Genomic DNA, 15,288 nt, shown 5'->3' with positions numbered 1-15,288 from the left:
ATATTACATATATTTTCTTGTTTAGAATATCAGTGTCTGTATATTCAATGTGTTTCTGGTCGTCTTAATATTTGTAAGAAGCCCAAACTGGATTTTGTCTTCAAATAATTTCGTACGTAAAAAGAAATATATTTTAGGAAATAAAATGAAATTTAACCTAGTACAAATATTAGAACGATCAAAAACACGTTTAATAGACAGCCACTAATATTTAATGCAGAAAAATATATTTGATATGTAATTACAATTGTTAAAAAGTCTCTGTTAGTCGATAACATCTTAAAAATTGCAGCAAACTCAGGAATGTCCCTTTAATAAGTTCAAAAGCAGATGTAGGGGTACAAAATTCTGTAACCTACTGCTGGATAATAAATTACCACATTCATTGAGAGTCCTTCCTAGATGTGAACGTCGTTTTCTTACTATATGTAACACAATTTTGTTTATTTCTGAACCAATAGGTTTTTTTTAATTGCAAACAAAAATAGGTGGGGTTTTTTTTCCAAAAAACTTTTAATTTTCTTCTTACGTTAAATCAAAGTATGCTTTCAGAACTAATGAATTAATGTGTAAGCGTCTTTTAAACACATGTGTACTTATTGGAGAACAGGTGGGATCCTAGCGCTGTTGGTAGAGCGTTTGTAGGACTTAAAAAGGTCAAACATCCTCGGTGGAGCAGTTCTCTGATTGGGATTTTCCATCCCAACCAGTGCCTTACGACTGGTATATCAAAGGCCGTGGTATATGCTATTCTGTCTGTGGGGAAATGCAAATAAACAAATGTTACGGATGTTACGGATGTCCTCTAAGACAGATCCCTTGCTGCATTAGAAAATGGAGCGGGTTTCCTCTGATGACTACGAATCAGAATTACCAAATGTTTGATATCCAATAGCCGATGATTAATTAATCAGTGTGCTTTGTGGTGAGGTTAAACCAAACACATTTTTAACTTTTATTGATAAAATGGAGGAACTAAGAAATATTTTTTAAAAATGGCTGACCCATAATAATTTAACATTTTCAGGATGGTGACGATGGTAGCGGCTCTGAATATGAATTCGAATACGACGACAAAGGCAGACTTATCAAACAGAAACGGGTTAATGCCAAGGTTTGTAGTTTTATTTAAGTTCATTCACTGATGCATATATGAGTTTATATTAATAGCATTAAATGTATTCATCTTGACTTTGAAATGGATATATTCTATTTGGTATCTGACAAGCGTAATGAAACTTTACTACTTTCATTGAAACTAGACATCAATGTTTAACGCCAGATTTATAAGAATCTCACACAACCAATGTTTTATTAGACTGTATTTTCAAAATGTCGAAATATAATCACTAATTAAAAATTCAATCAACCATACATAACCAGTTACGTGACTTTCTAATGAAGCTCGTTCCAGCCAGTGCACCACGACTGGTATATCAAAAGCTGTGGTATGTACTACTCTGTCTGTGGAATGGTGTATATAAAAGATCCCTTGCTGCTAATCGAAAAGAGTAGCCCATGAATTGGCGACAGCGGATTTCCTCTCTCAATATCTGTGTGGTCCTTAACCATATGTCTGACGCCATATAACCGTAAATAAAATGTGTTGAGTGCGTCGTTCAATAAAACTTCTCTTTTTTTCTAATAAAGTTATATTTCTTAAAATTTTTAAACCCTTTTTGTTTTCATAAATGCAAGCAAGTTATGTTCTTTTAACTCTTGCAACTCTTTTAACAGTAAGCGACTAATCAGCATCATTATGAAATAATAAAACCAATATCTTATACCAGAAACTGAAATCTTTTTAGAAAATCAGTAACCAATTCAAATATTCAGCCTTCTTGATGGATGATATATCATATACATGTAGTAGTAACCAGACAATCAATATTTTAAAATGATAAAACAGATGTAGCAGTAACTAACCATTCGACATCCTAACAGGGTCATAAAACTGATATCATACAGCAATAACCAATCGTTTTATTTAATAATTAAACATATATTTTAGTACTGCGCGTTTATTGTACATGTGTTTCAAAAATTACATAAAATATTTCCTAAGGTGCTCAGGTGCTACGACACCACTGGAGTACATTGATTAATTAATCATCGGCTACTGGATGTCAAACAAATAATATAAGAAGAAAACATAATACATTTAACTGATTTTGTTTAACTGGATATATTCTGGTAGGCAATAAATAACCCCAAAATGGTATACAAAGGTCAGGGTTATTGTGTGTTTTATTGCAGTAATAAATTAAAATTGAGTGGTGCGTTTTCCATGGAGTTTTGTATATAAATATAATTATAACAGACGTAGAATTGTGTTATTATGCCCAGACACCTTTGTAGGGTGACGGAGACGAGAGTGGGTCAGAGGTCGAGTACGAGTACGACGAGGAAGGCAATCTTATAAAACAGAAGCGTATTTTAAAGAAGGTATTCGGCACGCTAAATGATGTGCCGTGCGCTGGATTTCAATGCGTGTTACAATAATGCAAGCTTTTTAACCGATATTTTTGTTTTGCGATACTATTTTAAAAGTTTTTTTTAATGGGACATTCCTGAATTTGCTGCAATTTTTAAGATGTTATCGACTAACAGAGACTTTTTAACGATTGTAATTACATATCAAATATATTTTTCTGCATAAAATATTAGTGGCTGTATATTAAACGTGTTTCTGATCGTTCTAATATTTGTACTAGATTAAACATCATTTTATTTCCTAAAAAGTTTTTTTTTCGTACGCACGAAATTATTGAAGACAAAATTCAGTTTGGACTTCTTACAAATATTAAGACGACCAGAAACATATTGAATATACAGACACTGATATTCTAAACAAGAAAATATATTTAATATGTAAGTTTAATCGTAGAAATATTTATTAGTCAGAAACATCTTACAATGCAGTAAACTCAGGAATATCCCTTTAATAGTTTTTTGTTGTTGTTGATGATGATGATGTTGTTGTTTCTGTTGTCGTGTTGTGATTTTGTTTTGTTTTTTGTTCTGTTTTATTTTATTTTTATTTTTTGTTTTGTTTGTTTTTGTTTTGTTTTGGGGGGTTTTGTGTTGTTGGTTTTTGTTGTTGTTTGTTTTTGTGTGTGTGTGTGTGTGTGTGTGTGTGTGTGTGTGGGGTATATTTTTTTGCAGACAAACACTAAATAAATTAAAAGTACAGTATGGCGAGCTTAAGTCCGTGTTACGATAATACAAGCTTTTGTATGAATGAGATTGTCGTTTAACAATACTATATGAAAAGCATTTTGACAGATTGTAAAGTATTTGTCGGCTTCGATTAATAAATGTGCGCGCATGTATGGTTATGTGTGTATGTGCGTTCGTGCGCGCGCGTGTGTATGTGTGCGTGGGTATGTTGCACTGCTACCACGATTAGCTTGTCCCCTATATTAAACGTTCGTGTTCAAGTGTATGATGTCGTAATTGCTTATTGTTACGCGTGTTAACGTTCTGTCGTCTTGTTACTCTAATGCCGATATATTGTGTACTATAATAACTAGTATTATTATTATAAATCTATTTTTAATTGGATACGTGCCGATATGTTTTGTACTGTAATAACTAGCATTATTCTAAATCTATTTTTAATTGGATACATTTAAATTATAATTAAGTATTAATTCAATTGTTTTAGGAAAGTTTTTTGATGTATCCTTTTCATTAACAATTTAAATTGTATTTCCCTCTAGCAGAGAGAGCCGTTTAACAGATAATATTCATTAATGATAATATTGTATGTCACAGCTGTTCGGTTTTTATTCCAAGTGAAATTAATTTATTATAAAAATAATGTATCTGTTACTTTTTACACATTACAGATTTTAAATATCAGATATTTATTCTACAAGAGTGTTAAATAAATAACGATATTATGATGGTGAATAGAACATTATCATTCAATATGTGGACTACTTTCTAGGCCGGCGGTGAACAGATTGAATTTGAATATGATGCAGAAGGCAGAATAATTAGACAGAGGCGTATTAATAAACAGGTATTTGTCACGTGCCATTGGACATGTCTTTGAAGTGGCTTCAAGTATATAATAATAATAATGCAAATATATATTTAATATCTCATAACCTAATTTCCGATTGACGTTTTTAAAACCAACCTCGCGCTAACAACGCTTTGTTATTTGAAAAGAAGAAAATACAATAACCATACATATCTTACACCAAAGGCAGTCAAAAGCATATATTAACTAACATACACTGTGCAATGAATGCTTATTGTAATATACGATGTATCAAATACTATGGATGTGTGTTGATTGAGATAGCTTTTTTTTTATATTCATTGAACCAAGATTAACATTGCTATCGCCAGATGCAAAACAAATGTCTTCATCAAATATAGTTTGTGTTTTTAACTCTAACCAAAACGTCAGAAGTAACCAAATATCCCTAAACTGGTTGATTTTACATACATTTGAATGCAAAGACAGGACTTGACAATATGTTCCTTCGTGTCAAGAACATCGAGTGCTAACTCCATGACAGCTTTGTTGAACATACCTCTTGTACTTTGTCTTTCACTTTAAACATTAAGATCATCACTTCGTTGCTCTAATATTCTGCTTGTGTTTTTAACGAAGGTTGAATTATGTTTGGAACTTTGACAGACTTTTTGACTCCGGTACATGCAGTATTTTAGAAACAATTTGATCGAAGATTCGAACTGTTGACTAGCTTTATCCCATTTATGGATTCATTACTGGTATAATTTTACTAATAGTTTATGTACAGCGTGCTTATTAGCTCTATTTAATAATATGACAATAACCATTCTCGTGTGGAATGCAAAGCAAGATTAGAATACATTTTTTTACTGATGAAACGTTATGGTTGTTGTATTGCCCTTGCACAGTTGTAGCTACAACACATTTAAATTAAAAATATTTGTGTCATGAATAAAAATGACATGGAAAAAACAAATACATGTTGGAACTTCTTCATTCGACCACCCACGTTGTTCTATTCTAATGAACTCTGTCCGATGCTAGTTTCGATTTAGTAAACTAGTGGAAGTGGCAATCCTCTTTTATTGGTACAAGATGGATGAAATCTACAGTAAAGGATCTCATCGCGAGCGGCTGTCCTCCTATAGAAGAGACACTAGCTAAATAGATATTTATAGAATCAAACACTACGGTTTTGTTGTTCAGATTCATATATCAGCGTACCACATCTGTCTTTGGTTTATATAAATTAAATTATAATATAAGTTAAATAAAGAATTGAGAAATTGAGAATATACGTTATTGTAATCCTAATTTTGATTTCGTTATATTTATGTTTGTATAACAGTATAATGGATATGTTTCTTGCTGATCACAGTTTGTATTGCATGTACAAGTTATGGAATACATTGTGGAAGGATTTAGTTGTTTCTAATACATCTAGCAAACTTAGCCAAAAGTTGTTACAAGCGAGCAATATTTGAAGAACATTCCTCATAATTCTGCGATGTTACATGGTCTAGTAATAACGTTTTGGAATGTCCGTTCAGCATTAGTCCTCTCAAGACACAACAGTACTTGTGGTATAATGATTTCATCATTGTATCTAGTGAAGACGTTAGAAGGTATCGTAGTGCAGTTTTATGGTGATTCACAAAACCAAGCAATAATTCGCGATTACCATCTCCAAATTAGTCATGCTGCATTTAAAACCTATAAACTCATCACATCACTGATGATTACCGTATCCAAACTGGTCATGCTGTATTTAAAACCTATACACTAGTACTCATCACATCGCTGATGATTACCGTATCCAAACTGGTCATGCTGTCTGTATTTAAAACTTATATACTTTTCACATCACTGATGATTACCATCTCCAAACTGGCCATGCTGCATTTAAAACCTATATACTAGTACTCATCACATCGCTGATGATTACCGTCTTCAAACTGGTCATGTTGCATTTGAAACCTATATACTCGTCACATCGCTGATGATTACTGGCGAGCTTATTGGCTTGAGTGGCATCTTCGTGAAGAGTTAAAAACAGAATAGGCAAAGATTTAAAACAGAATTGATGAAGCGTTAAAACATAATTGGCGAAGAGTTAAAACAGAAACGACAGAGAGTTCATATAAGTGATGAAGAGTTAAAACAGAATTGGCGATGCGTTAAAACAGAATTGGTGAAGAGTTAAACAGCGTTGATGAAAATTTGAACAGAATTGGAGAAGCGTTAAAATAGAAATGGAGAAGCGTTAAAATAGAAATGGAGAAGCGTTAAAACAGAATTGGTCCGACAGTCTGGTGATTCTTAACAGACTGATCTCACACGGTTAAAGCAGCTTTGGTTTTATTTCTGATAATATCTGCAGTTACAGGTTTTAGCATGTGTCGCTGTCTGGAGGCAACAGCATTTCAGCAATGAAAGGGACATACCTGAGTTTGCTGCAATTTTTAAGTGTTATCGACTAACAGAGACTTTTTGACGACTGTAATTACATATCAAATATATTTTTCTGCATAAAATATTAGTGGCTGTATATTAAACGTTTTTCTGATCGTTCTGATATTTTTACTAGGTTCAATTTCATTTTATTTCCTAAAATATTATTTTTTCGTACGTATGAAATTATTTGAAGACAAAATCCAGTTTGGGCTTCTTACAAATATTAAGACGACCAGAAACACATTGAATATACAGACATTTATATTCTAAACAAGAAAATATAGTTAATTTGTAAGTTTAATCACAGAACTATTTTATTAGTCAGAAAAATCTTACAATGCAGCAAACTCAGGAATGTCCCTTTAACATAAAACGTCAACAAATCTTCTTAACATTGCATTCTTTTTCAAATGTCGTTTATCTTGCAATGTACCAAAAACGTTGACTGAAGCAATTAACGCAGCCGTTAGATAATTCCTATTGCAGATTCATGCCTAGTTTTATTTATATTAAAGGGACATTCCTGTGTTTGCTGCATTGTAAGATGTTTTCGACTAATAAAATAGTTCTACGATTAAACTTACATATTAAATATATTTTCTTGTTTAGAATGTCAGTGTCTGTATATTCAATTTGTTTCTGGTCGTCTTAATATTTGTAAGAAGCTCAAACTGGATTTTGTTTCAAATAATTTCGTACGCACGAAAAAATTATATTTTAGGAAATAAAATGAAATTTAACCTGTTACAAATATTACAACGATCAGAAACACGTTTAATATACAGCCACTAATATTTTATGCAGAGAAATATATTTGATATGTAATTACAATCGTTAAAAAGTCTGTTAGTTGATAACATCTTTAAAATTGCAGCAAACTCAGGAATGTCCCTTTAATGTATTCATTCTCATTGCAGCGTCATGCTCAGTGTGATTTGTATTAATATATTAATTTTCTTTGCAGGGTGACGGACAAGGTAGTGGTTCGGAGTACGAATATGAATATGGTACGTATGCGTCTGGATATACTTTCAGTGAAATGAAAATGGTATTGTTCTCTGTGACATCACTCTGTGGAGGGAATTTACGTAACTGGGTAGTGGAGTATAAAGATTGATATACTCAATAGGCTCGTTGGTTTTCCCTCTTCACCTCATATGAAATGCTGCCGTGTGTAAATTGTACACAAAGCAGTACTTTTCCAAATGTAAGATTGTGAAACGAATAGAATTCAAGGCTGTCTTGAAACTTGAAAGTGTACGTTGGTTCCTACTTACTTACGTGCGAGTAGACATATTTCATCTTAGGAACTGCCATTCCAATAACATTAAGTGGTGAAACAGTCCAATGACTGTTCTTCTGACTCGGTCAAACAATAACTGGTCAAACTGTAACTCAAACTGAAACAAATATCACATAACATATTTAGATATCTGACTGTAAAGAAATCAAAGGAAGATATACTTAAAGGGACACACCCTAGTTACGGCTAGTTGTTAACCATTACGGCGTTGTTTTTCGCTATTAAACCCATTTTTTCACAAATAAAATTGCACTTTACTTACCGTTTATTATTTAGAATATACATTTCCATTCACCTGAAGTGTTTTTTGGTAATCCTGGTAATCCTGGTTTTTGTAATACCACAAAATGTATTTTTCGTATTTCATAAAATGGCACGGGCCTCTGAGAAAAAAACTGTTGAGCAGACAAGGTCTAATCTATTTTTAGAGGGGATATTTCCATTTCAATGTCACAGACGTTGGTATACCACGTGACCGTTATCATTTTGGTTCGGTTTGTTTTCTCGTGCACGGTTCGCGCAATCAACATCCGATTTGTTGTTGTTCATTTGTGAGATTTTTCTTCACAGTTCGTGAACATTTTCAGTAACAATAAAGTTCAGACAAGTAAGTGTCTCAATACAAAACGTTACAACACTTAAAACCAATAATTTTGCTAAGTCTTACGATATCTGGAGAGGGGATACAACCAGGACAGAACAGTTGGAACATGTCCAGGAGAGGTGAAAGGAACGCACCCCAAGTCTGTGAAATTTGTCGTGACGTAGGCATTGTTGTGCTTCGAGCGACATCTACCGGTGACATCAGAATACTAATTTTCAAAATTATTTCAAGCAATTGGGACATGGGGATTCCCATGGTATTTATCGATATAAAACCTGCTTTTTCACTCCATTTGATAAAAACGTGATCTAAGTGTGTTACAGGTTTGTAGATTAACCAAATTATAATTTATTTTCGCTGGATGGAACTAGGGTGTGCGGCTTTAACGACCGTTGAGCAATTTTAGACTATGTCTATTTGCTGCAGCTCAGCAGATGGTTATTTCGATACTTCGTCAAGATACCGAGAGGAAGAATACATGATATACCACGGCTTGTGGTGCACCATTGATGAGTCAGTGGTTGCTGGTGTGAAAATTCTTAAGGGTTTGGCGTGTTACATCTTCAGTTGTTGCTACTCTTGGAATGACTATTTTGAGCTAAATAGTTAGAGCAGCTAATACAACAAATACTGATTTAAAGTGCACTGAGTTCTATCCTATGCTAATTTGAGTTTTCTAAGCTAGTCCTGTGCGTGGCAGTCCTCCTACAGGGTGGTGCAGGAGCGATGAAATATCTTGGTACGGATCTCCTAGGAGAGTGGCGTACTCTTAAGGATGAGCACTTGATAGTGATGGAAGCAATAACGACTTTGCTTAACATCATGTCGACTACCTTGTGCAGCAAGAATACGGTTTTGTCGAATATAAGAATACGGTTTTGTCGTTCATATTACATCACAAATAGAAAACTAAACAGATCAGATTGGATTACTAAAGTTTTAAATATTTTCGATCCATGGGAAAAGAAACACTATTGCTTCAGCAACACGTTGAGACACTTAAATATGTGCTATTTGTAGGAAAAGGCTGCATAGTTTTTAATCAGTTATCACCAGCCGATCAATAGGTTAGAATAATACGAACTTATGGATTTGAATTATTAGGATATACATGTACACATATTGTCGTATTCACCAGGAAGGACTCTACAAATCGCTAATTATATCATTGGTATTTATTCGGTTTTTGTTTTCTTTATGTACACATACAAACAAGCACAAATCGAAACATTTATATCACTTCCACAATCTTCATTGTAACAACAATTAGTTAATTTTTTTTGAGACAATCGATTATGGATTAGTACATCGATTATGGATCATCACATCGATACAGCTCAACTGATATCAATTTTCGATTATAATCGACCATTAGAACATTTCTATCTATAACACTAGATTTTGGGGAAATTGTAAAATTCGGAGTAGGGAGGTGCTTACCATCAAAACCATATTATCTGTATCCGCGCCTGAAGGAACACTTGTTAAAATATTCTGTAAAGTAAAGGCCACGGTTTATAAATATTTCCTGAATTTGTGCGTAATTCCAAGTATGACTGGTTTCCACTTGACATAATAAAAAAAGCATGCTTAACGTCAGTGTCTAATCGACTATACAATAAAGGTATTGAAAACTGCCTTCAATACCATATCTATTTCGACAGTTTTGTTACACAGTTTTATGGTGTTACCATAGAAAATGGGGCTAACTTTGTTGAATGTGTCAGTTGATTAATTAATATTATATAGATTCTTCGTTTGGTTAATTAATATTATATAGTATCATCATTTGGTTAATTAACATCATACGGATCTTTCATTTTGGTTAATTATTAATTTATTATTTGATTAATTAATATTATGTAGACCAATCATTCGGTTAATTATAGACTCAGCATGTGATTAATTGATATATGGATAATACATATTATACAGACTTTATCATTTTGGTTGCTTAAAATTATATAGACAAATCATTTTTGTTAATTATAGATTCTTCATTTGGTTAGTTGGTATTATATAAACTAATCTTTGGTTAACATAAACAACATGTGGTTAATTAATATATAGATTCAGCATTTGGTTAATAAATAGTACATAATTTGTACAGACCGACATTAATGAGCTTGCGGCTTTCTGTTTTTAGGATAATTATTTATAATTATGCCACGCACCCCAGTCCATAATTTTTCCTTATAGTTTTGCTGACAGTCACATGTTAAGCATCCAGAAAAACTTATAACATAATATATCGAATGAAAGATGGCTTTTCATTGAACAATTTTAAATGACTGTTTCAAAAGGTGTTCCCATGTCCAATTAGAAACTAACCGTTTGTTTTTATCACTTGTATTAATGACCTTGCATTGATACCCATAACGTTTCGCCGCGGGATTTCGACAGAATTGATGTGGACAAAATTTTGTCAAATCCACTTTCGAACATGAAGTAAGCAATAAAATTCATATTGACAAATATTAACTATCCATCGTCGGGACTGCAAACAAGCTTTTTTTATTTATAAAAATTATCCTTTCCACCAAAATAAAATAAAATTATTAAACTATTTATTGTTACAAATTATTATTACAGAAGTAATTTTTCAAAGCAGCGATAGCAATAGCAAAAACATCACAAAATCGTCATGTTTTGACTCCAGTACTAGAGTCAGACTTTCACATTGTATTTCTAAGACTATAAACTAGATTAAGGGCCCCCATAAAACTATAATCGATGTACAAAGGCGACGGAGTAATGATAAAAATCAATATTATATGTATTATCCTGTCTGTGGGATGCTGCATATTAAAACATCCCTTGCTGCTAATCGGAAAGAGTATTCCATTGCGTTGCGTCAGCGGGTTTCCTCTCTTATTACCTGTGTGGTCCTTAGCCATAAGTCGCACGCCATATAACAATAATTAAAATGTGTTGAGTGTGAAACATTCAATTCTTCCTCTTCCTCACCCTCGTTTTATATTTAATACATTTAGAGGTCTCTCATATTGTGACACTAACGTGTTCCTTGGTTATGCCTACATGTATATCCGGAACTATTAAGAGTATGTATAAATGTCATTTAAAATATTTTAAACATAATAGCTGATTAAATTTCTGTTCATTCTTACCTTTAATAAAGACATCAATTCAAAACTGTAAATCCCGGGGTGGATTGGCTGGGGGAGAACCTGACATTAGTGTTCTAATATATTGCTGCAAGAAATAATGCACGATAGTTACGTTGCTAAGAAAACGTCACAATTTTTTATGACGTCATAACATAATGCAACCTTTTACCTTGCATATGATTAATTGAAATACAATAAATTCTAAGAATTATTTTTATATTGCTACATGTATATTATATTAATATTAATATTAATATTAATATTAATATTTGTATTAGTATTAGTATTAGTATTAGTATTAGTATTAGTATTAGTATTAGTATTTATATTGATTTAAATGGTATATTTGTCAAATTTTATTGTAGTACTTGAAGCCAGAAGTATTACATGTATGAATAGTATATACCGTAAATAAAATGTCTGGTCTAATCTCATTTTATTTGTAGATGAGCATGGCAATCTCAAAGGGAAGAAAAAGATTGAAAGACATCCTAGTAAGTATACATCAACAAGTTGCAACAAAAAGTACATTACTGAATTACTTATCATTAAAAACCAACACGTACCTTAGCCTGCTTGTCTAAACGATTAACATATTTAACAATCTAATTAAAATTAGCTCCACTGGTTAATTACTATTACCTGTGGATCTAACAGCACTCCGTTGGAGCTCATATCTAGCTGACCTTTCATTTGACCAATCAAAACTTTACTTGCAAAATCATGCTAGTGATTTGAAAAGAATTTGAAAACATTCGGGATTATGCCGAGGGTATACGAAATAATTCGGGTGAATTACGAAGTATGCCGGACTAATTTCAATATAAACTTTTATATAAAATTCGTTTCAAGACGAAAAAAAAAAAACCGTTTTGGTATAGCCATAAAATCGGTTTATACTAGTATACAATCCATAGTTTATTACTGCACTTTTCCCCTGTTTTTTAATGTTGAAATAGACCAACAAGTTCGCCTATTGCATAAATAGTCTCGCCCGATATTTTTAGAATTTGTATGCTACCGAATAACGCTATAAAAGGCTAAGTGTAATTGGTCGATATTTAAATTGTTATTTATAGATGAAATGTCACCTGGACATGGGAGTCCACGCAATGCTGTTGAATCTACTGGTAGACCAGTACAGCTAATTTTAATCAGATTGCATTTTAACTGTGAAACAGAACAGATGCAATATTCACTGTGTATGAATATATTTCACAATTATTCCTCCGACGTATATAAGCATATGGCCTACAAGTTCTGATTTCTTTCTAAGGTTCGGATTACAGGCAATGATGTTTTCAAATAAGATGAATGTTTTATGTTTTTTACAAAACCAATAAAATCATGTTTGGTATCTTGTATATTAAAAACTTTAAAATACAGAGGTACAACTAAAATTAAAGTTATCCTCATTTCCCCTCTTAATATTAAAAGTGCAGTATCATAGTTACAAGTGCCATATTTAGATATTTTCACATTTATTTGTGATAAATAAAACAACTACAATTTAATCGATGCCACATATAATATTTGCCTAAAGAACTCGGGTACATCGAGAATGGTCGCACACTTTGTAAACAGAGTCGCGTTCAATACGCATCTGTTTACAAGGTGTGCAACCACAAAACTTGGCAAGTTGACTCGACAACTAGATAGGGCCGTCAAAGAGTTGCACAAATACAGCAAACCTGTCGGCAATATCTACGTGGAATAACATTACGGAGTGTTCAGTGTATTGTTTAATCCTACTGGTATATTAAATTATTTAGTTATTATTTATTATGCTGGTTGGAAACCGCCTTTTATAAAAATAAAAAAATAAAAAATATGAGACTGCACCGTTAAATGCTAAACAGGTTTTTAAAGTATTCAATTCCTATAACACATAGGTAAGATGGTGGGCGAGTGTTACCGTAAATAATTTTTAAAAGAGTAGCCTAAACTGATTGTTGCGCATTTGTGTAATCGTAATTAAAGTCCCAACATTTCTGTTATATATTAAAATATAATAACTGTGTGTATACATGTTGAGGTGCTAAATTATATGAAGTGCCATAAATATAATATATAATATATAGATATAAATATAATATACCTATTTTTGTCCACAAGAAAGGCTTGGCAAGGTAGGTAACGAAAACTCAGTTTAGGAGACAATAATCATTTACATATTATATTTTGTGTTTGAATAAATTGACCGATGTTTGCATGTTACATTTATGTTGGGGATAATAAATTGCGCTTGCCTTACATTTGGATTTAGAGCAAGTTTGTCTACACAAGACAGAAAGGTGTCCCTGATTTGGGACATATTGGTGTTTGTAGCATCGAATAACAAAACGTTTGTTGTAGTTATCAATTGCGATTCAAATTGCTTGCTGTCTTGTCCATACATAAAGTGTGTTTGCATAACTGCTACTGTTCAGTATCTGATACAATCTGTTGATGTATATTTGTCCTATTATGTATGTATGTACTATGTGGTATACATTAGATGCTAGTTTGAGTATATTTGTTGAGAAACCGCACTTTAGACAGTTTAGACTCAAGACAACAATAGAGTATCCACCATACAGACACCATGTAGTTGAAGTATCAAGTTGGTGCTGAATTAAAACATTTTAAAGCTTCATGATCAAGGACCCTTGTCCTACCACCCTGGTTACAGTTATGATGTGTTGCTATTGCGTCTAAACCTGACAAATACTATACTGGTCCTACCATCATGGTTATTAGTTGCCATAGTTGACACCCAATAGCCGATGTTTTGTTCGTGCTGGGGTGTCGTTAAACATCTATTCTATTTTGGTTATTAGTATGATGTGTTGTTGTCAGTGAGTCTAAACCTTTAAAAAAAACCTAAACCATTCCATACAGTTCATACAGCACTGGTCCCGTGCTTATAAAGCTTTTAGAGACTAGACTCAAGACTCTAATAGAGTCTGAGACTTTAACACCATGGCAACGCCAAAACAGATCGTATTTTGTCATTAGAGATTTGAGCCTAGACTCTAACAATTTATAAGCATGGACCTTGGTTCTAGCATTAGGACTATTGTGAATATAACTAGGTTGTTGTGACTGCATCTAAAACTGCTTCTGTTAAGAACGCTTGTTCTGGTGTTAGCCCTAGCATCACGATTATCGTTATGATGTGTTGTTGTCATTGAGTCTAAAACTGCTTCTGTTAAGAACGCTTGTTCTGGTGTTAGCCCTAGCATCACGATTATCGTTATGATGTGTTGTTTTCATTGAGTCTAAAACTGCTACTGTTAAGAACGCTTGTTCTGATGTTAGCCCCTAGCATCACGATTATCGTTATGATGTGTTGTTGTCATTGAGTCTAAAACTGCTTCTGTTAAGAACGCTTGCTCTGTGGACAGGTGCGGAGTCAGACGGTGACTACTTTGAGGTGGACGAGAAGGGGGAGATCAAGCTCAAACACGGAAAGAAGAAAATCGACCTCAGCAAGTTGACCCACGATGATCTCCGCAAACTCGGCATTGACCCGAACCTTTCTAAGCAAGAAATAGCTAGACAGCTTCAGGTATGCACACTCATTGTTTTCACATCAAGTAACAGTACGGTGAAATCCGTCCAAAAAAAACCTATTGAATTTTAGAAATCATTCTAAAAAAAATTCACGGTGAAAACGCACCTTGAAAGACTGACAAAATTAGATGCACAGTAAGCCACAGTTCATTAAAAATATTATAGTTCGAATAACTAAGTGTTTGGTGTTTAGTACCACCATCGGGTTCTCTGGAGCCGGGATCTGTCCCAACACCACATCATCACTATA

The 15,288-nt window shown here is 33.1% G+C and overlaps 1 protein-coding gene across 1 annotated transcript in view; it reads left to right on the top strand.

The window, feature by feature from the left end:
* Positions 1 to 15,288, top strand: part of LOC121368836 — a 105,933-nt gene that overhangs the window by 44,743 nt on the left and 45,902 nt on the right. Inside the window, exons 16-21 of the mRNA XM_041493582.1 lie at positions 1,028 to 1,114; positions 2,359 to 2,445; positions 3,953 to 4,027; positions 7,413 to 7,455; positions 11,930 to 11,977; positions 14,870 to 15,033. Of these exons, the coding sequence (XP_041349516.1) occupies positions 1,028 to 1,114; positions 2,359 to 2,445; positions 3,953 to 4,027; positions 7,413 to 7,455; positions 11,930 to 11,977; positions 14,870 to 15,033 (504 nt within the window). The remainder of the gene's footprint in view (positions 1 to 1,027; positions 1,115 to 2,358; positions 2,446 to 3,952; positions 4,028 to 7,412; positions 7,456 to 11,929; positions 11,978 to 14,869; positions 15,034 to 15,288) is intronic.

The sequence above is a fragment of the Gigantopelta aegis genome, chromosome 3 (assembly GCF_016097555.1).
Source record: "Gigantopelta aegis isolate Gae_Host chromosome 3, Gae_host_genome, whole genome shotgun sequence".
NCBI lineage: Eukaryota > Metazoa > Mollusca > Gastropoda > Neomphalida > Peltospiridae > Gigantopelta > Gigantopelta aegis.
This window is presented reverse-complemented; position numbering and strand designations above follow the sequence as displayed.